This window comes from Cornus florida, unplaced genomic scaffold (genome assembly GCF_030987335.1).
Source record: "Cornus florida cultivar Cherokee Brave unplaced genomic scaffold, ASM3098733v1 CherokeeBrave_3.0.0_Hap2_Chr03, whole genome shotgun sequence".
Lineage (NCBI taxonomy): Eukaryota > Viridiplantae > Streptophyta > Magnoliopsida > Cornales > Cornaceae > Cornus > Cornus florida.
In genome coordinates, this window is record NW_026775573.1 from 14,760,617 (window position 1) to 14,784,025 (window position 23,409).

Sequence of the window (23,409 nt, forward strand, 5' to 3'; positions counted from 1 at the left end):
TTTTAAAAAACTAATTTAACAGTGAAATAAATCATTACATTGTTGTTTACATGTGAAATTCGAATAATTTAGGAGGGTTAATTCTATTACACACAAAATATTTTACAATTTATGACCTTTTGCAATTAACTCTTTTAAAAAAAAAAAATTTAATTTTTTATTTTTATTTTTAAAAAGGGTTTCTTAAACGTGGGGTGGACTGCTGAGTGATAGGCCCGAGAGGGATGGATCTGGGTTTGGATCCGCACTTTCCGGGGCATAATTTCGAACACTCCACTTTCTTCACCCTCCATGCCCATGACCTCTCCGGAATTGTTTCTCACTCCACCTCTCTCTCTCTCTCTCTAAAAAGCTATCCATGTGTATATACATATATTTATATATCTAAGCGCGCATAATCGAAGAATGATCCTTTGAAATTTGAACAAAGGAGGCTCTACATTTCGAATCATTAGCAGGCATGTCTTTCGCTCTTTATCAATCTCATCTTCGAATCGCTGTAGTCTTGTTATTTTCTATTTATGAGCATGAATATTCGAGTACAGATTGATTTACAAATGTTGTAGATAGAGTATTTGATTTGTTTGCTACTGATTTGGGATTAAAGTTCACACCTCGATTGTCAGTTTTTTTTTTTGCATTGATTTAGTGGTTCTGATTTCTCCAAACTGATCTCATTTGGATTTAATCGAGTAAATGATGTCCCATTTGGTGTTATGTCATTTGGGTATTACCCATTTTTGGTCTTGTTTGGAAATATGTATTCTTCAGTTTCTGGGAGCTTTTGAAGATACAAACAGTACTGGTTTCAAGAATGATTGTTTAAAATTCATTCCTCAATGGTGTTATATGCTGAGGAATATAATCCTGTGTGGAAATATTGTTTCACAACCTTTATGACCTGATAGACTTGTTCTCTTAGGTTTTTGCAGTATTCAATTATTGGGTCCTTCCTTTGCTGGATATACTTCTTTAACAGTGAACTTTTTTTTTTTTTTTTTTTTTTTTTTTTTTTTTTTTTCATTTTGGGGCAAGTTCTGAGCCCTAATTTCCAATTTATAAACTCCATTATTATGTTACAAATCCTAAATTCATGAATTTAAAGGGTTACAATCTAAGTTATATGATTTTTTTTTCTCTCTTATATGGTTGATCTTAAAAATATTTATTGTGGTGCAATTGAGCTTGATTCAATTAATGTCCTATTATAGGTCTACCACAACAGGTTTTCTATTATTCTGTTTTAATTTAATTTTGCTGTAACTTCATCTGCAGATCATGGTAAATTATTTATGAGTTACAGAATTCTTTATCAGTTGGAATCTTTTTCTGTGGTAGTACTTGAGTTCAGATGAGATCAGTTGCAATGTGCTTTTCAATTTTGCAAGCCCCTAGATGCAGACATTTCACCTCAGCTACTTCTTGGTGGGAAAGTTTTCACAAGTTAAATAAGAATCATGGATGCGGTTCGAGCTTTAAGCTTCTTGGTTCCAATACTTATGATGGGCATGAAGGAGGATACAGCAGGAGATGGATCAGAAGACCTGCAAGTACGGAAGCAGAAGGAAGAAGCAAAAACACCCTAAGAAGAAAAACAAACATCAGTCATAAAGTATCAGATGGAACAATTTCTACAAGCACGAAAGTAGATATAAATAAATCCGAAATAAATAAAATTGAAAGAATTCAGTACTGTGATATTCAACAAAAGATTGCTGAGAACAAAGATCTTAGCAGCCTCATAACTTTTCTTGTTTTTGATATTGAGACCACTGGGTTTAGCAGAGTAGATGGACGGATTATCGAGATTGCAGTTCGAGATCTTGGAGGGGGTGAAAATAGCACTTTTCAGACACTAGTAAATCCTGGATGCATTGTGCCAAATTCACATATCCACGGCATTTCAACCTATATGGTAACCAGGCCTGGCATTCCAAGGTATCCTATTCTGTTACTGCTGATTTTTATCTTGGGTTATTGATGGTAATTAAAATGAGCCCATAAATAAGACACTTGAATTTACTTGATTTTTGGCCTGAATTAGCCCTTGTTTTATCTTTATGTCAATCTTTTTCTTTATTTTTGGAATTCTGCTGATTTGCATTCCTTGTTAATTTCTCTGATAAACTTCGGTTTGCTTTGTCAAAGTAACAAGTTTCCTCATGTAAGAAATGGTCTGGAGGCAAGTTTATGATCAAATTCCAAGTGTTGATAATTTTTCAGTAGGGCTGTAAAGTCAAGTAGTTGGTTGCTCACTTGGCTTGAAAAATCTAATAAGCTCCAAATACGATCAAGTTTGGTTTGTCTATTTGTCAAGCCAATCTCAAGCGAGTCTTGACTGAGCCTTGCTTGAGTAGCTTGGATTCTTGTTCAATTCTAGAGTGCTTGTTAGCTTACTGAGTTGAGTTTGAACCGTACACATTAGGTTAATAAGCTTCTAAATTTGATTAAGCTTAACTCATTTATCTCACAAGTTATGAGGCAATCATGAGCGAGCTTCTAGCTGAGCCAATGGTCAAGTGAGCTTGAGTTGCTTGATTTGCTTTTGTTCTGCTTATAATATAGAAACTCATGCCAGATTTATAGACATAAACACAAATGTAACTTTGAGTATATTAATGAAATGCTGGAGAAATCCACATATTGCCGATTAACATGTTAACCACTTATTGACACAACACAGACTGTTTACATGGGCCTGAAACTTGATTGAACACTAACAAGTTTGCTCTTCTATTCACTTCTAAAATTTGCAGAAAAATTGTGCATGGTTCTATTCATCCCGTGATCGATTTAAACAGGTAGCATTGACCAGAATCAACCCGAATCAGTTGATTCATGTCAATTTGGTTGATTCTAGGTCAGGCCCAGTTGGGTCCTATTGCCTGGAGCCCGTTTTTTCGTTCTTTCTTTTTGTTGCTTTATAAAAAGTCTTCTAAGGAACCAACAGGCCAGTGGCCTAGCGGTATTCGACCCTTACTTTCCAAAGGGAAGTCAAGGGTTCAAGCCTCCATGGAGGCATGTGTGTGTGAGTACCAACTAAGAAAAAAAAAAAAAAAAAAAAAAAAGTCTTCTAAGGATCTTTCGATCCTTTTAGGGCCAACTTATATATTTCCCACCTTCTCTTTCTCTTTTATTATATTAGATATTTCCATTCTCATTCTCAAGAGATGAAGAAACCCATGTCTCTCTATAAGACTCTAAAGTGAAATCTTTCTGCAATGTAATTCTATTTGTAAAGGGATTCTTTTGGAGCCAACTATTGAAGTTGTTGAAAAAGTTTAGTTGTTGGGCCTTTTAGGGTGACTGAGTGTTTCACTTATCAACTTGTACTCATTTTTTGGATTTTGTGTTCATTTGTGTTCTTTTCTTGAGAAATGTCATTTTGGAGAAAAGGCTTGATCCTTTGTGGGAACATTTTGGCCATATTGATGATGGTAAGCGTGGTAATATAAATTTCCTATTTTGGTGATCAGGTAATAGGATGCATTTAAAGTGTAATCGTTGTGAGAACTTATATATGGGTGGTGTTTATTTGAATGAAAATTTCTTGACCAGAAGTCATGTTAATAGTTTTGAGAGCATACAAGTTCCCGATTATGTAAGAAAACTTTTTAAATGTTTTTAGAATATTTAAACGAAAGGAGCAGTAAAAATCAGAACACTCAAGTAGAATGTTGTGAAGACTGAAATCAAGATGTTAGGACAAAAAGGAGACCGTGAAGATGACAATGATGTGGGGCATGGACCCACATCTCGCTTTATGAAGTGAAGCGCCTTACCTTTTAGATGGCATGATCACATCATTAGATTTGTTTCTTTACAATTTTCTTCATGGTTACAATACAGTTTTTGTCTTTATTATACTCCCTATTATTTGTTCTTTTTTTAAATAAATAAAAAATTGTCACCATATCTTATGTTCACAATTTGATATGATTAGTAATTGAGAAAAATATACCAGTTCACGATAGGAATCCCAACTTGACAACTATAATGTATACTTATTATCCTTATCATTAAGAATGTAATAATGTTATAAAGGGTACATATGATATTGTCCCTAGTTCTCCTATGACCCATATATTATCATGTCTATAAGGGACAAATCTATTCATGGTCTTTTATGCACATCATGCATATGGACATGTGTTAAACATGTATATATATTCCATAATTACAGTCAAACATGTCATTGTAGCTATGTCAGTGTTTACTGTCTAGTTGTGGGGAGATGTCGTATCTGACACTTGTATCCATGTTGATAAATGGCACTTGTGACAGTCAGCCTATGTCCAGAAATAGATAATATTGGATTCTCATGTTGATATGTTTTGATTTCATTACTACTGAAACGACTCTTATTTCAAGTTGCCATATAAGACTAGACTTATATAACTGTAACTAAATTTGCAAGGCTGGGAATGGGGAAATTAACAAACACACTAGATTAAAAGGTAGAACTGAAGGATTAAGGATAGACCAATGAACCTTTTTGCTAAATCTAGCTGGGGAGTTAATTGAAAGGTGCTGTCTCTTTGATCATTGAAATGGATATGGACATGGTTTGTTATTTTGAGGTGTGGAAAATGCATGTCATAAGTAGTTTGTCCTTCCTAAGTGTTGAGGAAAGTTTGAAATCTATAAAGATTCATTTGGTTTAGGAGAAAATTGGGGTACATGTGCTAGAATGAAGGAAAACGTCAATCACTTATTTTATCAGTTGATTTAATTATGAGCCATACCACGAGGATAGGAGAGAGGGCTATTGAGCAAAAATCAAGAGATGTAACTAGATGTGGAAATATTGGTTTGGTAACTTTCATTCTAAGGAGTGGAGGTCTAACGGAGATATATAACATATCATGCGATGAACTTTTGGAACTAATTGATGAACTGATGAAAAGATTTTTAGAATGACATATCAATAGAGTTCTAACATGTTGATACTGGATAATACACACATAATGGAATAGGAGTCCAGAAGCTCTTTGAAAATCCTAGACAGGGACCAGAGGAATCCCTTTTGAGGAGCTCCAAGAAGGCCTCAGACAAGTTGACTTTTCATCTCTTCCAAAGAGCGTTGCTTCTCTAGAAGACAAGGCACTTCTTTGACATTGTCCGAAACAATTAAAGGAGGACGAGTCACTATATCCTCAAGTTTAACTAACCTGGAATGCAAGACTAAGTAAGCTTGGCATGACCAGAGGCGAGCCATTTAACACTCTTATCAGTTCCTCAGAATTAGTTGAGCCTAGAGTCCTGTACAAAATGTAAGGTGTGGGAATCTTGGGAAAAAGGGGAAAGTAAGGTTTGGCAAACTGCTTTGTTGCATGGATTTGGTTAGGTGGGTTAGATAGCTGTGTCTAAGTGTCAGTTTTTTTATCGATGGTCCAAATACAAGGACACCCCAAGATGCAAGTACATTGTGACTGGTAATTTAATTTTTTAAGGTATAATGGCATATTTATGTAATGTGTTCAACACGCGAACGTCATTACGAAGTAATAATGTAATAGAAATATCAGGTTTCATGTGCAATTGGAAATGCTTATTTGATGTTATGCCTGATCAGACATGTACAATAAATTTTCCCAGGTATCCTTTGTCGGACATGAGTACTTCACACATTTGGAAGTCCATGTTAAGAGGCAAATATGAGATCCTGCTGAAACCACTGCGTACAGTAGTTTGGTTTTATAATTCATGGGAAAGAGATAAAGGGGAATGCTGTTCATAGTCTCTAAAGTTGTGTGGTGAAAGCAGATGCAATTCCTGGCAATTAAGTGACGGATGCATTCTGATTGACCAAATATTAGCATGCATACATTTATAAAATAAGATGCTTTATACATTGGCAAGTTGGGTGAGAAAGAATAAATGAGTTTCCAGGGGCATGGTAGTTGAAAAGGGGGGAAATTTATATCTGGATTGAGCACATTAAAAGTTTTGGAGTACCTCTAGAGGTGATTACAGATAAGATAAGAAAAGTGAATGGAAAAGGTCAACAGAAACTAACAGAGTGTGATGACCTTGTGGGTAGGTGTGCTGTGGGCAGGTGTGAGAGACACTGTCAGGCTACCACACTGGTGAGCTATGGGTGCACAGTCCCACATCGCCTGGGTAGAGGAAATATGAAGTGCTTATATATAAGTGTGTCACCTCCAATTGGTATGAGGCCTTTTGGGGTAAAGCCCAAGAGCAAAACCGTGCGGGCTCAGGCCCAAAGCGGACAATATCATACCATGTGGTGGAGTGGGTCGTTACACAGAGTATGGATGAGACTGCATTGGTGAAAGTCAAATAGCTTTAGGTGGAAAGCTGAAATTATCTTGGATGAATTCTGGAGAAAAGACATAAAAATACATTAGCTGAAGTGGAAACTCTCTTTTCTTGATTGGTGTAAGTTGCAGAAAGGATACCTTCCACATGGAAGGATAGTGATTGTGATACCAAAAACCAATTCGCTGGAAATAACTTTTCTAGATTTAGACTGCATATGCAGTTGATTTAAATAGCTTATGATGGCAATTGCATGGAAACCTTCTGATATCATGTACGGCCTTGCATTTTACTTTTATGTATGATGGTTTATACCTAATTCGCATCTGGCCATTATTTTGAGTTTGTAAGTGTTAGATTGGAATATAGGAGGTGGAGGCAATTTTCATTGTAGTAGGTGTGACACAAGATTTACATTCGAGTGCTCTACATTATGTCAGATTTTTATTTTATTCTTTTACCACACATCAGATTTACTTATATCCTTTTCTCCTCCCCATTTACTTTTTATTTATTTTCTAATTTCTCTTACACAGTACTGTAGACAACCTTTTCAATACTAAAAGTGGTCCCACAAGGACACGAACAACCCAAAGGTACAGGATATGTGGGGTCCTCCTATGCCTCATTGGATTTTACTTGGCCACATCGCCAGACTAGTAAGACGCTATCTGGACCCCTACTCTTTTCTTTGCAATTTGCCCCAACACTGTATGCCTTCTTGAAACAGAGCAGGAACCAGTCTGCCTAACTGGCTTGGTGCCCGAGCAGTGTGACATGCCTTTATGGCGTGCTATCACTCTCAGAGAACTCTAGAAGGCATTATTGGACCTTATGAAATGGCCTGAGGGCCTTGGCTTGGTAAGTAAGACAAAAGCATCGGCAGGCCAAGTGGCATCGTCCCTTGTTCACCAATGCAGGTCATGCTGAAGCGGAATGAAGGCAACTCAAATACCCAGGGGCACACCTGATTCATATACGGGTTGTACATGTACAGCCTTTTTGGTCATAAGCCCAATAATACAAGCCTGTGGTTCTGCAGTCTAGGCGCTGCAGCATCCTGGGACAAATCATAGCCTTGTAGGTCAGACCATGTAGCCTGAGCTTTGTGGACTGGGAAGGCTCCTGTGTCTATGGGCATACAACTCAAACAGCTGCAGCCTCGTTATGTCTATGGGACCTATACGTGAGACCCATTTTCGATATACAAAAAGAAACAGCCTCCGCTACCAGAACTCATTGCTACGTAATCCCTCCTGCTTCCTTATCGGGAGTCGGGACACTTTACTTTCACCTTAAGCAGGTCCCTTCAGCCAACTGGCCCAACTCATCGTCTTGCCCATTTTGCCTCCTCACGTCTCAGAATCTCCTTAAAATATAAAATTTATTTTTTTGGAATGTAAAACAATTATATATATATATATATTTCATTTTTTTATTATTATTATTATGATGATCATCATTATGGAGATTTGACTACAAAATAGGAATGCTAAGTTCTGGATGTTACTGTTTGACTTGGTCCTTTTAGTGTGACCAGCACCATCAGAACTGACTAGTGGGAATAATTCATTTGTCATTGTTGATATGTTTTCCATTGCATAGCATTGTACAATCAATAAACATAATGCTTTTGAAAAATTGAATATATTTTGTGGTAATCTTACTATCATGAATTTTGTGTAGGATGGACGAGCTGATCCCAATCTTGCTGCAGTATGTCAGAAGCCGCCAGAAACCTAGTGGATTTGTAGTGTTGATTGCTCACAATGCTCGTACTTTTGATGTTCCCTTTTTGAATAATGAATTCTCTCGCCACTCATTTGAGGTTCCTTCAGATTGGCTGTTTCTGGACACACTTCCTCTGGCACGTGAAGCGATGAAGTTGGGAGGTCTCTCTCTCTCTCTCTCTCTCTCTCTCTCTCTCTCTCCCCTTGTGTATCTCAGGATTTTGACTTGGTTGTTTTTGTCAACAGGATCAAAGGTTCCTGCAAAAACATCATTGCAAGCCCTCCGTGAGTGTTATGAAATCCCATTAGTTGGTCCAGCTCACCGAGCCATGTCAGATGTGGACGCATTAGCATTGATTCTGCAAAGGCTGACTTTTGACCTGAAACTGCCAATCTCTGGCCTTGTTGAAAAAACTTTTAGAGCCTCAGACTCCAGTAACCCAAAGAAGAAGAAGTAGTTTTGAAAGATCTTTTAGAGCCTCAGACTTGATTAACCTATAAAGAAGAAGAAGAATTATTCAGTGTAGTTTTGTTGTCACTTGTATATCTTGTAATAACTATTTGTTGGATTATTTCACTCATTCTTATCAATGATAAATTTCAGGCCATTATTCATTCAGTCTCAATAGATTTTCTTATGTTTCCATATGCTGACACAGAATATATGTCTGAATAATAGAAGTATTATAATAGCAGCTATTCTGGATATGACTGTCAACTTGTAAATAGAGCGGAATGGAAACACGGAATTCATGTAGCCGACCCCAAGTAATTGGGAAAAGGCTTGGTGGTTGTTGTTGTATTGATGACTTGTATGATTCCCAATTTGCCGGTGTGCTCTATTGTTGTCCATCTTCTATTAGTACAAAGATCAGTTACTAGTAACCTGTTAATTTAGTGACAAGGAATTGGTTCTTAGGCATCAAGTTCAAATGGTTGAATCATGAGATAGATGGTGGTTCATCAGATATGGGGTAATTTGATACTGGATGAATCATGAAAGCAGTTGATAAGCAATAGTATTCTTATGATCAAGAAAAAGGTGGATTGAGGTTGTTGGATGAGCATGTCAAAAATAAAAGGTATATGAACCAAGGGATTGAATGGCAAGTGAGGGTAGGTGGGAAAAAAAAACTTATAATAGCCTGCTTTCATTGAGAGTCGAACTCAAGACCTCCCGCTTACTAAACGGGTGCTCTAACCAACTGAGCTATGAAAGCTGATTGATATTTCCTTTAGAAAGTTATAATTTTATCTAATACTATCCAGAGGTCATTAATTTGCACACTGTATGGTAGTATATATGTGGGGCTTCATTTTATCATGAATGGTAGTGCCACACATCTTCATTTTTCATCACTAACTAGACTCTTCTTTTTTTTTTTTTTTTTTTCTGGTTGGGGTGTCAGGTAAAGTAGTCACAAATTTTTGTCTATGTGCGGTTCGAACTCTTCCCCTTCTCTTTTCTCCCCCTCTTCTTTTTACTAGTACAATAAAAGAGAAAATCCAAGTTGAATGATGCCAGACTGGTTCTTAGGCTCCATTGTAATAATATTCCTCTGAAAATATTTTTCTTTTCAAGTAATATATATATATATATATATATATATATATATATATATATATATATATTATTTTTTAAAGTCGAGATTGAAGTTCTTGATAAGAAGAACTTTGATGAATTCATTGCAAAACATCAAAAGATAACTGGAAATATAGACAAAAATCATTATGATTTGCTTATTCCTGAAAATATTTTATCATCTAGACATTGTAGAGAGTTGAGAATTCTAATTTGTTTCAATTCAAGGAATAGAAATGGTATGGATAGAAATCCAGTATTTTGCAACGGGAACAACATAAAAGACTGGGGTCCAGTTGATGTGTAAGTTACTATTGTTAAGTTTTAATAAAATATTTTACTTACATTTTTTACAACCAAACATTCAAAAAATTTAGATCCAAAAAACAATATTTCATCTGTATCAGTATAATGGGGGAGAGGAGAATCAACTTTGATTCTTATATAATCCTTGCAATCTCATTATAAAGTGTGATCTTGCAGAATTGTTGATAATTTTTATCTCATCCCAACCAAGAAAGTGGAAAGAAGCAACTCCATACTGCCTCAAAATCTTCATCATCCTTCCTTCACCTTCAACTTTCACCACCTAAGTCACAAAATCCTTCTTAATGAGTGTCGCTTTCATACTCCACGTGCGCTCTCACTCCCACCTTCTTAATGGGTGTCACTTTCATAGTCTGCGCGCTCTCTCACCCTGACTAAAACTTTAAACTTTACCGATTCTAGATGTGTACGGTTAAATCAGAATCTTCCTCATCCAAATGCATTTTGTACAGGCAAATCTAAATACAACTTCAATAAGCCAGCCATACGCAAGTATTGTTAGGGAATAACTACAGCCCTACTAAGTTGAAATTTCTATACACACCGAAACAGAATGCATTTCATTTTATTACAAGAAACAATTGATATAACGAATTATATTTCATCTCATCATCACAAAATGAGAAATGTGGGAAAAACTACAAAATCTCCCTGGAAAATCTAAAGAAATGATAGCTGGAGCTGCAGCAAAAGACCCTCGCCGAGTTACAGTAAAATGCTCTGTACATGTCCTGCAGATATGTCACTCCCTCAAGTAATACAACTCCTCCCCCCGGGCTGGTGAAAAAAGATGAAAACAAAAAATAATAATAAAAAGTTGAGAAGAAAACTAATTGATCGAGTGTTTTCATTTGGGGGTAATTCAAAATTTCCGCTTCTTCCATTGGGCATTGCACCTCGACATATCTTGGCGTATGACAACTATAACGCAGGGTTACAACAACAAGACTGTAGGCAGATCTGGTGGATATATTATGTTCATAGATCAAAAAAGTATCGACTTGAGAATCAAGAGGACCAACATGACGAAGCACATGATAATGAGCACTGTAGCACACATCACCATTCCCCCTCGTTTCTGTGTTCTCTCTGCCTGTAATTCCAACGCATCCAACATGACAATAACATTAAAAATATATATATATTGGAATGAAGAATGAACAAGAACCGAGTAAAAAATTACATATAAAGGGGAAACTTAGGGGAGGAAGGGAGAGTAGAGGACCTTTTGCAGCTGTTTTAAACCCTCCTCAACTGACGATGCAACATTCTGAATGTTGTAGTCTATCCTGTCAACAATAGTGCCCTACTTGGAGCCATAAATTCAATTAGTCACCTTGAATCTCTAGGGAAGTCCAAGAATAATTACACACAATCTATAGCATCAAACCTGGTCAATCACGAGGACTGATAGGTCCTTCATAATCTGAGCAAGCTCATTTACTGATTCCACAACCTATTACAACCAAAAGTAGTACAAAATAAAGCAACATACATTAAGTCGGTTTAATTTGAAAATCTAAAAACAGTAAGCCCCGAGCTTCCTTACCTGTTGTATCTCTCTTTCCCTTTCTGCGGTGAAAGCCTCGCTTTTCTTCAGTTTGGCCATCTGATGCTCATTAAACCCCTAAATAGATTATTTGTAAGAAAAGAGCATATGCTGAGAAAAATATAAAATTATATATACCAAAATATTGTATTTTTAAGAGGAGGTAAACCCTGAAATCTTTCAGGCAGATTATTCTCCTATTCCCCAATCCCGAAAACCAAAAAAGAAATCCAAAAGGAAAAATCGAAACACACACACACATGGACACCCATAAGTTCCATATACTCCTTTGACTCCTTTGATAATACAGTGACTTTGGTCTCAAGAATCAAATTACAAATTATGGCTGAACTCTGAACGACAATTCCATTGGATCAAGCTTGAAAGCATTGCTTTAGCCTCCTTTAGTTTGCTAAGAAAACTATGGTCATAAATATATGTGTATATATATACACACGTGGTGTGTGTGCGAGCGTTGTATGGAAACCTACAAACAAAAACTAACCTCAACTAATCCAAAAAAAAGTATTATGGTTAGTGGAGTACGTTTTTGTTTTTGTTTTTCCTTTTTTTCCCTTGGTCAAATAACCCATATGGTTAAATCAACAATTTAATTCAAACCACTAATAAAGCAAATAGTATTTCTCGACATTACACGAGTCTAATGGGAATCCCATACCTTTAGTTAATATATACATATGTATGTGTGTGTGTGTGTGTGTGTGTAGCAAAAATGATTCTATGAGAAATAGACAGAAGGTGAAAATTCAATATACCATGTCGTCAAAGTCATCATCCTCCTTTTTAACATTATACCCATTTAAGTTCATTTCCAGGTCAACCCCATCAGGACCCTACATCACAAAGAACTGCATTAGGATAATATTGGAAACATGTACTTCTCTGTACTTCCTGGAGTAGAGAGGAAAAAATTAAAAATCTTGCTGATAAACTAGAAAAGAATAAAAGCAGCATTGAGCAGCAGAATAAATCAGAGACGACAAAGGAATTCCAAGAATCAAAAAGCAGGGTAATGAACTGTGTAAAATTCTGAACTGCAAAGTCAAAACTGTCTTAAACTGTCAAGTCATAGACATTAACAATTTTTCATCCGATGAAGAATAACAGAACGGAGAATTCAGCACAGACCTCTTTCTGTTGTCGGAGACGCTTCAAATAAGTTGACTGTTTCTTGCGAAGCTCCATAGAAAGGTTCCGTACATCATTAGCAAGAGAGCGCTGCCAAGAAACATAAAAAAGCATAAGCATGGCTCCCCATAATGTCCCATCATTGTTTAAAATACAAGCTAATATAATTTTTTGATTGCCATTATCAGAACCCTGGAGATCACCCATGTTCAAAAAAACAACCTACAACAGACTTGCCAAAATCACCAATTTGGACCATGTTAGATTAAAAATTTTGCATGGGAACAGGGGTACACGGAAAAAGAAAGAATTATCTTCTGCCTGATTCTCACCCCATCAGTGAGAAGAAGAATAAAGAAACGAAAAATAGTCGCCCATACCCCTGTAAACTGTATATAGATGCCAAATTGCATTAAGCTGGAACAATCAGTGAAAAATACCCTACTGATACACAGTTGCACACTCCCCCTTAAGATCTATAACAGAGTACTTATAACCTTGAAAAACCAGAGAGTAGATAATAGACGAGAGAGACTGAGAGAAAAAGAGCGATTAAGATCTGCCTGTTCCAGAATGAGATTGATACATGACTGTGCTACCGAACTATAAAAGCATTTATTCCAGCAAATATGAAATAGGGATCGATCAAACATTTGAGAAATAAATTCTTTAAGAAATCCATCAAACATTTGCAAGAGGTGATCGAAGTTACAAGTTCAACAGCAGACAACATAATGGTCATTGGCTATGAAATCATACCTGCACGTTCTTTCGAATATTTAAATCCTCAGAAGGTCCAACGGCAGAGAATTTTTGTAATCTCTTCTCTGATTTTTTTAAAAGACCAGTTATCTCTTGCGTAAGCGCCTCAATCCTGTGTTGGTCCTCTTTACCATCTCCAAACGAGGGCATTAGAGCCTTAGCATGAGCCTTGGCTAGCTCAACCATTTTTGCCCGTGCACTTTGCACATTTGCTGCTATTTCTTCAGATACATCCACCCAAGCTGGAGGTAGACCCACTGTAAGTGCACCTCTACTGCAGCAGGAAACCAATATTTGACTCTAACCGGGGCAAAAAAACACATTTTCCTACTTTAGAGTGAGTGCAAAGAAAATTGCAAGGTAATGTCACCAAAGGTAGCACGAAAACATAAAGATCACATTATTCAAAAGAAAAACTAAAGGAATCTCAATTAGTGTTCGTTTGTGAAGATGGAGACTCTGGATGTCCCCATGCATATGAAATGATGCCAAATGCTTTGTTCATAACATGAGACCTAGGTTTTATTTCTTTCCCATGACAATAAAATCACATGGTCTCTTGAGCTGAGGATTCCAAGTACACATCCAGTATTGATAACAAAAGGAATTTCAAAACCCAAAATAAATACTGAAAAAGAAAATGGGAAAGGATGAATGTCCTTGATTATTTGAAACAGGTGTAAAAATGTGGAAAGTAATCTGCCAAAGGAACAAAAAGTACAAGTAAATAGTTTCAGATTATAAAAAAACCTACTAAACAAACACAAGAACTGAAACAAGATAAAATGCATCAAAAGATTGAGTGAACCACATATCAACAACAAATTAAAAAAATCCAACAATGAATAAGCAGTAGCATGTGAGAAAATAAGACCATTTGCAATAGCTCTTTCTATCTTACAAGCCAGAATACTTTCACGGCTCTCATGACTTTAGAACAGAAAATATATACACATACACACATAAATATGCATATATATATATATATATATATATATATATTGAATAATAAGTAAAGACACAACAACAAAAGGAAGGAAGCTTAAAGTATAAAAGCTCGGTCCGGCTACTGTATTAACACTTTTAAGTTAAAAGATGATTTCAATTACCCTCACGACCCAAAAAAGAATCAACAATTTCATTTTTGCACAGCTTTTAATATGGAGAAAAAATAAACACTAGAAATCTTATTCATAAAAGCAGAATTTTAATTTTATACGAGAGAGAGAGAGTTGCATAAGCAGCAACAAAAAGAACAAGGTGGAGTAGCAGTCCTGAATTGGCCAGTGAGATAGGATTGGAAGGAGAGGGATGTGGATGATGTAGCAGAAAAGGACAAGTTAACTAAGATCCTAAGTAAATGGTATGATTTGGGATTTAACAAATCAAGAGGTCATTCTTGAGGTTCAAAGTTCCTGCCAACTATGCCATCTAGGATTGGGTCATGCATTATCAATTCCTCGAATTAGGCATGGACAAAACCAGAAAACCTTTTTTTTTTTTTTTTTTTATAAGTAGCAAAACCAGAAAACCTGGAAATAACAAACTCCCTTTTCTTTGAATCCGTGATGACCAGGACCTTTTTAGGAACTGCTGGATCAACCAAACAAGCACCTCTGATCTCTGCAGTTGTACGATTTAAATATTTAATGCATATATTTTAGTAGTTTCTTTTTGTAACTTTCAATTTCTTAGTGGGTTAATCTCTATCTCACAATTTATAAACAGGTAAACCATGCTTATCAAAAAAACAAAATTCTTAGTGGGTCATTAAAATTTTGAACCCGAGGAACCTGGAAAACCCATGAAACCTGTGTCATACGGCGTGAATTGAGATGCAATGGGTTCTCGAGACTTGGGTTTGACGTGGGTTGAGGGTTTGTTAGCACGTTGGATTTGGTGTGGGCTGACCTCTTGGCCAACCCGAGGCCAACCCCTAGCATCATCCAATCGAAGCATAATCAGAAGTAGGTACACCTTGCAGCCATAAGGCCAATTAATGTGGCTAAACACCCAATTAGTAAGGTGTGATGGCCATTTTTAGGTAATTAAAAAAAAAAAGGATAGTCTGGTCAGGTGCTACCTAAGGGGTCAATGGTCTTTTTCTTCCCTCAACCTAGGTCAAGGTACAAAAGTAGGCCTTGACCTCCTTGACAAATCCTTAGCACCAACACCAAGCCAAATACGATTGCGATCCCATTAGGCCAACCATCTTGGCTTATAAGAGGGCCACATAGGTTGGTTATACACCAGGCCCATTTATGCTCGTTGGGCTCCCAACCAAGTGTTGTACGAGACACACAGTAGTTTAATAGAACTTATATAAGAATAAGGCAGCCTATTTAAGGAGAAGAGGTCCTACCATATTCAAGCCAACAATGAGGCTTTTTCAGAAGAAGTAGCCTTACATTGTAAATACCTTTAGAAGGCCAGAGGCCCTTTTGGAGATCACTCATGGTGGTCCTTCAATATGCTCATGGTCAGGGACCAATAGTGATCATCCCAAATAAACAAACAATTATGGAGATAGACTTCCTAAAAAAGTCATATAAATGTTCAGTAGGTCAAGTATAGTCCTCAGTTGAAATCACTAGTTGAGGATGGCATCACTCGAAAATACTTTTACCTCAGACTTTTCATCAAGGTATGTATATGATGGTGCCGCATAAACCACCATGCCAACTTGGGTTATGTCATTATGCACTATATGACTGTCATGTAGTAAAAAGGAAAAAGAAAGAAGCAATATATCTAGTTACCAACTAAGCTAACACATTTCCCCATTCCCTGTCCCTATTACAAAAAAAAAAAAAAAAAATTCTAAAAAAATTACGCAAATTGGCAACTAAAAGAAACTAACAAACACTCCCCTTGTTTATTAAAATGTTCACTCTCTCATTGATCATCTTAGGATCCATGAGAAGATAACTAATTCAATATCTCTTTCACATCGTCACCATGGGCCAAAAATTAAGATCTAACGCATCCACCATGTTAATTTCACCATCAATCAAATAAATCTTGGATGTTCAAGGAAGACACTTCCTTGATATCTTCCAAAAGGACCCGGATCTCAACCAATATTATACCTTTAGAGATTTGTCCATCCTAAATAATTCAATGTAATTGAGTGGCATGTTGTAGTACAAAAGTACATCTTATCAGTATCCTGATTATCACTGTTAGATCCCAATAAATGATTTTATGACACCAACTATGTCATGTAACTGAACATATCATCATGTCAATATTATTTGACATTTATTAGATATTTTCACTTATTATTTTTAATTTCATTTGTATTTAAAGAATGAAAATGTATCTTATTATAATACATTCAAATAGAATAGATTTCTCTGCAGTGGAATACAATATTGACACTTATGGTCCTGTTGGATGGAAAAGTCAGGGTGAGCAAATTCTTCCTAGTTCATAATCAAACCTCCAAACCTAGGTCTCATACTTTTTTGGGCCATGGAGTAAGTATATAACTATACAGTCCACAATTACTCGACATATTCTTAGATAAAATCATAGTTTACTGTTTACATGATCTTTTCAATAGATCAAGACAGGAAAATCATTCCAACAGAAGTTGGTTAGTATAGTAATAAAAAAATCCATCCACTGCAACTCCTATCATGGGCAGCCAGCTCCATACAACTGAACTGTTGCAATTCTCTAAATCTATACCTATGTAATCTTGGAGCCTTATGCTTAGGTGACATTCATTAATCTAAAAACCTTTGACAATACTTTCATGGAAACATCGCACAAACTTAAGTGAAGAAAATGTATCTTACTCCCCTCTGTGTTACATCCAATTTGTATCTCCAACTTAAGGTTTATAAACAATCAACTTACCAGACACACTCAATTTCATTAGAACTATTCACCACAACCCAATCCTAACTTGATAATTGCATCTTTTTCTGCTCCAAGCCTACCAAATCCCCTCATTCCATATGCAATGCCAGTGATTTTCAAACATTCTACTTAAACACATTATACAAATCCCATAATCTTCAAGTCAATTGATAAATTTAATGCAAACATAACATAGAACAACATTCACAATCAATAAATTCCAAAACAAATTCGAGACATCCAGAAGGAATTTCAAATGCATATATAGGTAAATCCTGTGTGTGCGTGTATGTGTAGAGAGAGATATACCTGGAACTTCCGGGATCTTCAGTACTGAGGGGTGCATAAGACCTATTAGGGTGGAGAAGAGAAGTTGTGGACAATTCGATCACGGGACCGCCGGAGCTCGAAGACAACGACGGTGAGGAACTCGTCGGCGCGCGCACACTCTTCAATGCGTCTCTGTACTTTCTATACAGAAATGTTCGATTCCTCGTCGCCATCGATCAACCAAAACAAAACCAAATCCGAAAATCTAAACGATGTTCAGACCAATTCTGTGTAGATCTGATGAATGATACGAGCAAAAAAACGCTGTCTAATCGATGAAGATTAGGCCTTTTCTACAGAGAGATCGTCTGATCAGAGATCGGTGAATCGTGGTGTGGATGAAGCATTCTGAGTGGGGGCTGAGTCGGCATTAGAGGTTTCTGACTCACTCGGTCCAGTTGCTGCAATTGGGAGGTAACCTAGTGGAAATAGTGGTTTCTCCGATTTAACCACGAATAAACTTAAAATAATATTAATAATAATAACAATAACAAAAAATAGACCTTAATTGTGGTCAAGCTACTTATTAAATTCTTTCGACCTACTCAACTAAAGTAATATGATACAATTGATTGATGACATAAATAAAAAAAATATTGGAGGTGTTAGAAAAAAAAAAAAAAAAAAAATCAATTCAATCTTTATTTTTTTCTAATTTAATTCTTAATTTTGATCAAAATAAATACTTATTCAATTAAATATATTTGATAGCGTAATTTAAATATCATTATAAACATTAATTAATTCATAAATTATAAAATTTATGTTCTTAAATTCATCACAGATTCCTGAGTCTAAAAATTTGATCAGATCAAATTGCATCAGATGAACTCAGCAAAGCAAATGAACGCTCCTATAAAATGACATAAAAGCTGTTTGATTTTGTGAAAACGTCAAGAATTATGTAAAAAAAAAAAAAATTAAATATGTTAAAAAATATTTGTAAAATTATAATCATACCCTTTTAATTCACATATTGGGCTTCTATGCAGTGAAACACTTTCTCTCTCTACCATCACCAATCACCACCCTTTCTTTGTAACCTCCATTTTAGGTACTTCTAAGTGGGGGTGCAATGATTAGGCAAACCAAACCGAATTTAATTAGAATTTAGTTTGGGTTGAAATTTTTTAATTCGAATTTAATTAAGGTTGGGTTTGTGTTGAGGTGTTGGTAACTTAGTCAACCCAAACTCAAATTTTAATATTATTTTCATGTATATTTATAATATTAAATACATTATATATAATATTTAAACTATGATTACTTTTTTTTTTCCAACTTCCTTTGTTAAATATTAACTTATTGTATTTTAACATTTAGGATAATTCATTTTCTAAGCATTTGTTTGTAATTTATTAAGAATTTAAAAAAAGTTTTTAAATTTTTTTTTAAAAAGTAATTTGATCTATAACTAATTCAATATCATATTAAATTTTCGGTGTGAAAATTAGCCATATGAGTAACCCAAATTTTTAACCCGAAATATAAGCCCAAGTTGCAAACTTTAATTTAAAAGTAGAAGGATGGGCTGGGCTTAGGTTGAGGATCGGGTTAGAATTGGGTTTGCATTTAACATTTTATATGGTGGGTTAGGCTCAATTTATACTTTAAACCCGAGTTGCATCCTAACTTTTAGACCATAATTTTATTTCTTCTATTGCCAAGCAAATGAACTATGGTGTTCATGAAATTAACGGACAATAAAACCTTAGCCCTACAATTAGATTCCAATTCGTTTGGATACATAGGAGAGAAAAAAAAAAAAAAATTGATAACATTAGTTATGAGAGAAAATAAAATAAATGAAATGAGAACAATAATTTATATTCATAATTGGATATATAGGAGAGAAAATAAAGAAAATGATAGAATTCTTGTTTGAATAAGATAAAAAATAAATAAATAAAAAGATAACATCCAAATTACTAGCATACCATTTTAAATAGATATGACATGAGTGGATTACTAATTTTCTTCTTTTAATTGTTGAGGGCAATTTTGAAATTATAAAAATATTACTTAAACACTATCATTTCCCTTATTTTCTTTTATTTTTATCTCATTTTTTTAGGATTATGATATGAGCCATCCATCTTTATCTCACGTTAACCCTTCCTAACACAATTAACCTTATTTCCTTCCTATCATTTCTCTCCACATTCTTCCAAATCCTTCAACCCAAACGAAGCCTAAACCTTATAATTCAACACCAATTGGCCATCCTCTCGCCCTCCAATGTCCCTTATTTTTCTCACGCAATCACACGATCAATGACTCTATACTTATCTCCCACCTCAGTGTCGAACTCAATTCCGACTCTTAGCATGACATGTTATTACGACAAAGTAAAATATAGGGATTATTTAGCCATTCCACCAAAATACTTTATATATATATATATATATATTAGTAAAAACCACGTGCGATACATGTGATCAAAAGTTGTTTTATAATTTTAATTAAAAATTATAGAGAATTATCAAAATAAATTTTATTTTTAAATAATTAATTAGCAACTTGTTTGAGTAATTACAATTTTAAATATTAATGAAATCAAATGTGTTCTTTAATTTTTTATTTTTGCATATTCATGAATCATGAGCAACAAATAGTATTCTAAGAGTAAAGATTAAAATTTAAGGAGTTACAAAATTTTACTTAAATAATTATTAATTATGATATAAATACTAATTTTAGATAAATATTAAAATTCATAATTTGAAATCATTAGTCATAATTGTAAATCATAATAAGTCAACAATATAAAATAGTAAAAGATAAAAAGTAAAACGTATTAAGTAAGTAAGTGTATAAAATAGTTCTAACTATTTTTTTGATTTTGGGTGTGAAGCTTTAATATATTTTTTTATTTTTTTGCTTGGACTAGGTAGTTCTAGCGGACTTTTTATCACAATATAAGTTTAACAATGGGGTGATATTAGCGGTGATAATTTAAACCCACCATTTGTAAATGTTGAATCATGAATAACTGAAAAAATGGAGTATTAGACAAAAAATTTTAAAAAAATCACAAATATAATTGAATTTGTGACTTTGTACACTTTGATTCATACATATAAAATGTAATTAGGATAGTATGATTCCTTTCTTTGGTTAGGAGAGAATTCCATTTCAAATATAATTATTGATTAAAATTTTAATATAAATTATAAATACATCAAATTAAAAAAATAAAAGTTCTGATACAAAAAATTTGAAGAATATTGAAAAGAAATATATTGATTTTAGTAAACTATATTTTATTTAGTGAGAGATTAAACTTGTAACAGTAGAAAATAACATTATTTTTTTGATTAAATTAGGTAAATTCATATAGAAATAAATAAAAACTTGTGTCATAGTTTAAAAATCTAGATTTCCTTTTGAGTAAAGTCAGTTTATACTACTAATTCCTTGGTGAACAAAAAAATCAATGAGAAAAGAAAATTTGAGACATACCTAATATTTGAGATTGACTTTATTATTAGATCAAAGTTGATGGTCCTGAGTACATAAATGATATGTCATATTGGTGGAAGGAATTATTTTGTTTAAGAAGAGTTTATCTTTAAGTAGAATTTGGGTTAAATTAATAGCTAAAAAAAAAGAATAAATATTAGTTATCTTATTTAATCCATATAGAAATTATAATAGATGAAGAAATAGGTTGTTAGAAATGTAAATCGTATTATAAAAGAAAATTGGTAAGAAAAGAAGAAAATTAGTAGGAAACTTTTAGAGAATGAAATTAGAAGTTTTGGTTGAAGGAATTGTCTTAACTCACTATAATTAGGTATCTTTGTATAGTAATAAGTATAGATTTATTTTAGTTAGACTTTACTTATTGATATTTTATTTAAATTATTTTTCTAAATTAATGATTTGAAATTCTCTAACCCCTGTACTTTTAATAATAGTATATATATACCGAACTCTCTAGGTTTTTTTTTCTTTTTACTTGCAAATTTATAATAAAAGAATATAATTAGAATCCTAGTGAAAGAGTTGAAATTTATAATAAAATAATATAATTAGAATCCTAGTCTAACCCTTGTATGTCTTTTATGTAACAGAAACTCTTTATTCTCTATTTATTTATTTATTATTATTATTATTATATATATATATATATATATATTTTTTTTTTTTTTGTGAAATCTTATACTAAACCTTTCTATCTTTTATGTGATAGAAATCATTTCTTTTAAATTTTCCTCTCTTTTATATATGTGTACCGAACATTTTTTTGGTTTTATTTATTTATTTTTTAAAATACTATCTAAATTTATAGTAAAATAATATAATTACGACCCCACTATAACCCTTCAATCTCTTTTATGTAATAGAAACTCTTTATTATTTATTATTTATTATTTATTATTTTTATTTTTATATAAAATGTATAAATTGGTTATGTATTAAATTATGGGAATAACTTATAAAGAATCCTATTAAACTTTAATAGGAATTCAATTATTAAACATTTTAATAGGAATTCATTATTAAATTTTTTATATATTTCCTTGTCTAATTATATAAACTAAATTATTTATTTTCTTTATATATTTCCTTGCCTAATTTTGTTTCCTTTTATTAAAAAAAAAATTCATAATAAATATGTGATTTTAGTTTTATAGAAATTATTATAAACACCTTATATTTATTAAAAAATAAAAACTCATAATAAATAGGTAATTTGTGTTAGAATTTTAAAAAGATAAAAACCTTAATTATTAATTAAACTTTTTAATAGAAATTCAATTATTAACCTTTTTAATAGGAATTCATTATTAAACTTTTTATATATTTCCTTGTCTAATTAAAGAAACTAAATTATTTATTTTCTGTATATATTTCCTTGTCTGGTTAGGTTTCCTTTTATTAAAAAACTCATAATAAAAAATTTATTTAATTGTGAAAACTGAAATTTCATTAATTTTGTGCCTCACTCTATATAATGTTTTGATATTATATTTCTTTGTATACTCATTATTTTTGTTTTTTGTTTTTTTTTTTAAGTTAAAACAAATGTATGGATATAAAAAACAAAAATTGTATAAAGGCAGACCTTAGCACCAGTTTTTTTTTTTTTTTTTTTTAGATGTAAATATATCACAACTAAAAGCGTAACATGACTAACATAACTGCATCCATGCATTCATAATTTTTTGGATTTGTTGGATGAAAAAATTATATGATTTAAAAAGAATAATTTGATATTTTAAAATAATAATTTTGAGAGTATTTTGGACATTAACAAGGATTCCCTATGTACATGTAATTATTTTGTTTAATTCAACCAAAGTGAAAAATAAAGTTTTAAAATTGACTAATTTGTTGTTTGAGACTCCTAACTCTATGTGTAGTTTTTCCAATACTGAAATACTGAAACTTTTTACACTTTTATCTCTTTTATTTATGTAATAGAAACTCTTTATTATTTATTTTTATATAAAAAATGTAAATTGGTTATATATTAAATTATGGGAAAATTTTATAAAGAATATTACTAAATTTTTTAATAGGAATTCAATTATTAAACTTTTAATAGGAATTCATTATTAAATTTTTATATATTTCCCTGTCTAATTAGAGAAACTAAATTATTTAATGTCTTTATATATTTTCTTGTCTAATTAGGTTTCATTTTATTAAAAAACTTACAATAAATTGGTGGTTTGAGTTTTAACATCTTATATTAATTAAAAAATAAAAACTCATAATAAATAGGTAATTTGTGTTAGAGTTTTATAGAAAAACGTATAAAAACTCTTTTTATATTAATTAATAACTATCTTTGTATTTAAGAATGCACCAAAAGTAAAAAA

General features: G+C 33.1%; 2 protein-coding genes and 1 non-coding gene across 4 annotated transcripts; 1 reads left to right on the top strand and 2 right to left on the bottom strand.

Annotated features, from left to right (window-relative positions):
- Positions 1-279: 279 nt before the first annotated feature.
- On the top strand, positions 280-8,638 carry LOC132299621 (exonuclease DPD1, chloroplastic/mitochondrial). The gene is made up of 4 exons (XM_059796361.1): positions 280-458; positions 1,276-1,938; positions 7,969-8,174; positions 8,259-8,638. Exons 2-4 carry the CDS (start codon positions 1,352-1,354, stop codon positions 8,468-8,470), a joined length of 1,005 nt encoding a protein of 334 aa, XP_059652344.1. The 5' UTR covers positions 280-458; positions 1,276-1,351; the 3' UTR covers positions 8,471-8,638.
- Positions 8,639-9,158: 520 nt separating this feature from the next.
- Positions 9,159-9,232, bottom strand: TRNAT-AGU (transfer RNA threonine (anticodon AGU)). The gene has a single exon. It is a non-coding gene; the product is annotated as a tRNA-Thr (tRNA).
- A 1,214-nt stretch (positions 9,233-10,446) lies between these two features.
- On the bottom strand, positions 10,447-18,009 carry LOC132299622 (syntaxin-43-like). 2 transcript variants are annotated; one of them, XM_059796363.1, is made up of 8 exons: positions 17,558-18,009; positions 13,379-13,652; positions 12,620-12,709; positions 12,247-12,324; positions 11,471-11,548; positions 11,312-11,377; positions 11,147-11,227; positions 10,447-11,014 (listed from the first exon to the last, which is right to left on the bottom strand). In XM_059796363.1, the coding sequence occupies exons 1-8, from the start codon at positions 17,749-17,751 to the stop codon at positions 10,907-10,909; spliced, it is 969 nt and encodes a 322-aa protein (XP_059652346.1). In that variant the 5' UTR covers positions 17,752-18,009; the 3' UTR covers positions 10,447-10,906. The 2 variants fall into 2 exon arrangements, with proteins under 2 accessions (XP_059652346.1, XP_059652345.1); XM_059796362.1 differs by having other exon boundaries at positions 13,379-13,655; positions 17,558-18,008.
- Between the last annotated feature and the right edge of the window lie 5,400 nt (positions 18,010-23,409).

Excerpts from the sequence above, each read along its gene's own strand:
- LOC132299621 (XM_059796361.1), top strand. The coding sequence starts at position 1,352 with ATGAGATCAGTTGCAATGTGCTTTTCAATTTTGCAAGCCCCTAGATGC. Across the intron at positions 1,939-7,968 it reads ACCAGGCCTGGCATTCCAAG|GATGGACGAGCTGATCCCAA; the intron begins GTATCCTATTCT and ends AATTTTGTGTAG. Across the intron at positions 8,175-8,258 it reads TGAAGCGATGAAGTTGGGAG|GATCAAAGGTTCCTGCAAAA; the intron begins GTCTCTCTCTCT and ends TTTTGTCAACAG.
- LOC132299622 (XM_059796362.1), bottom strand. The coding sequence starts at position 17,751 with ATGGCGACGAGGAATCGAACATTTCTGTATAGAAAGTACAGAGACGCA. Across the intron at positions 11,378-11,470 it reads GGGAAAGAGAGATACAACAG|GTTGTGGAATCAGTAAATGA; the intron begins GTAAGGAAGCTC and ends TGGTTGTAATAG. Across the intron at positions 11,015-11,146 it reads GTTTAAAACAGCTGCAAAAG|GCAGAGAGAACACAGAAACG; the intron begins GTCCTCTACTCT and ends TTGGAATTACAG.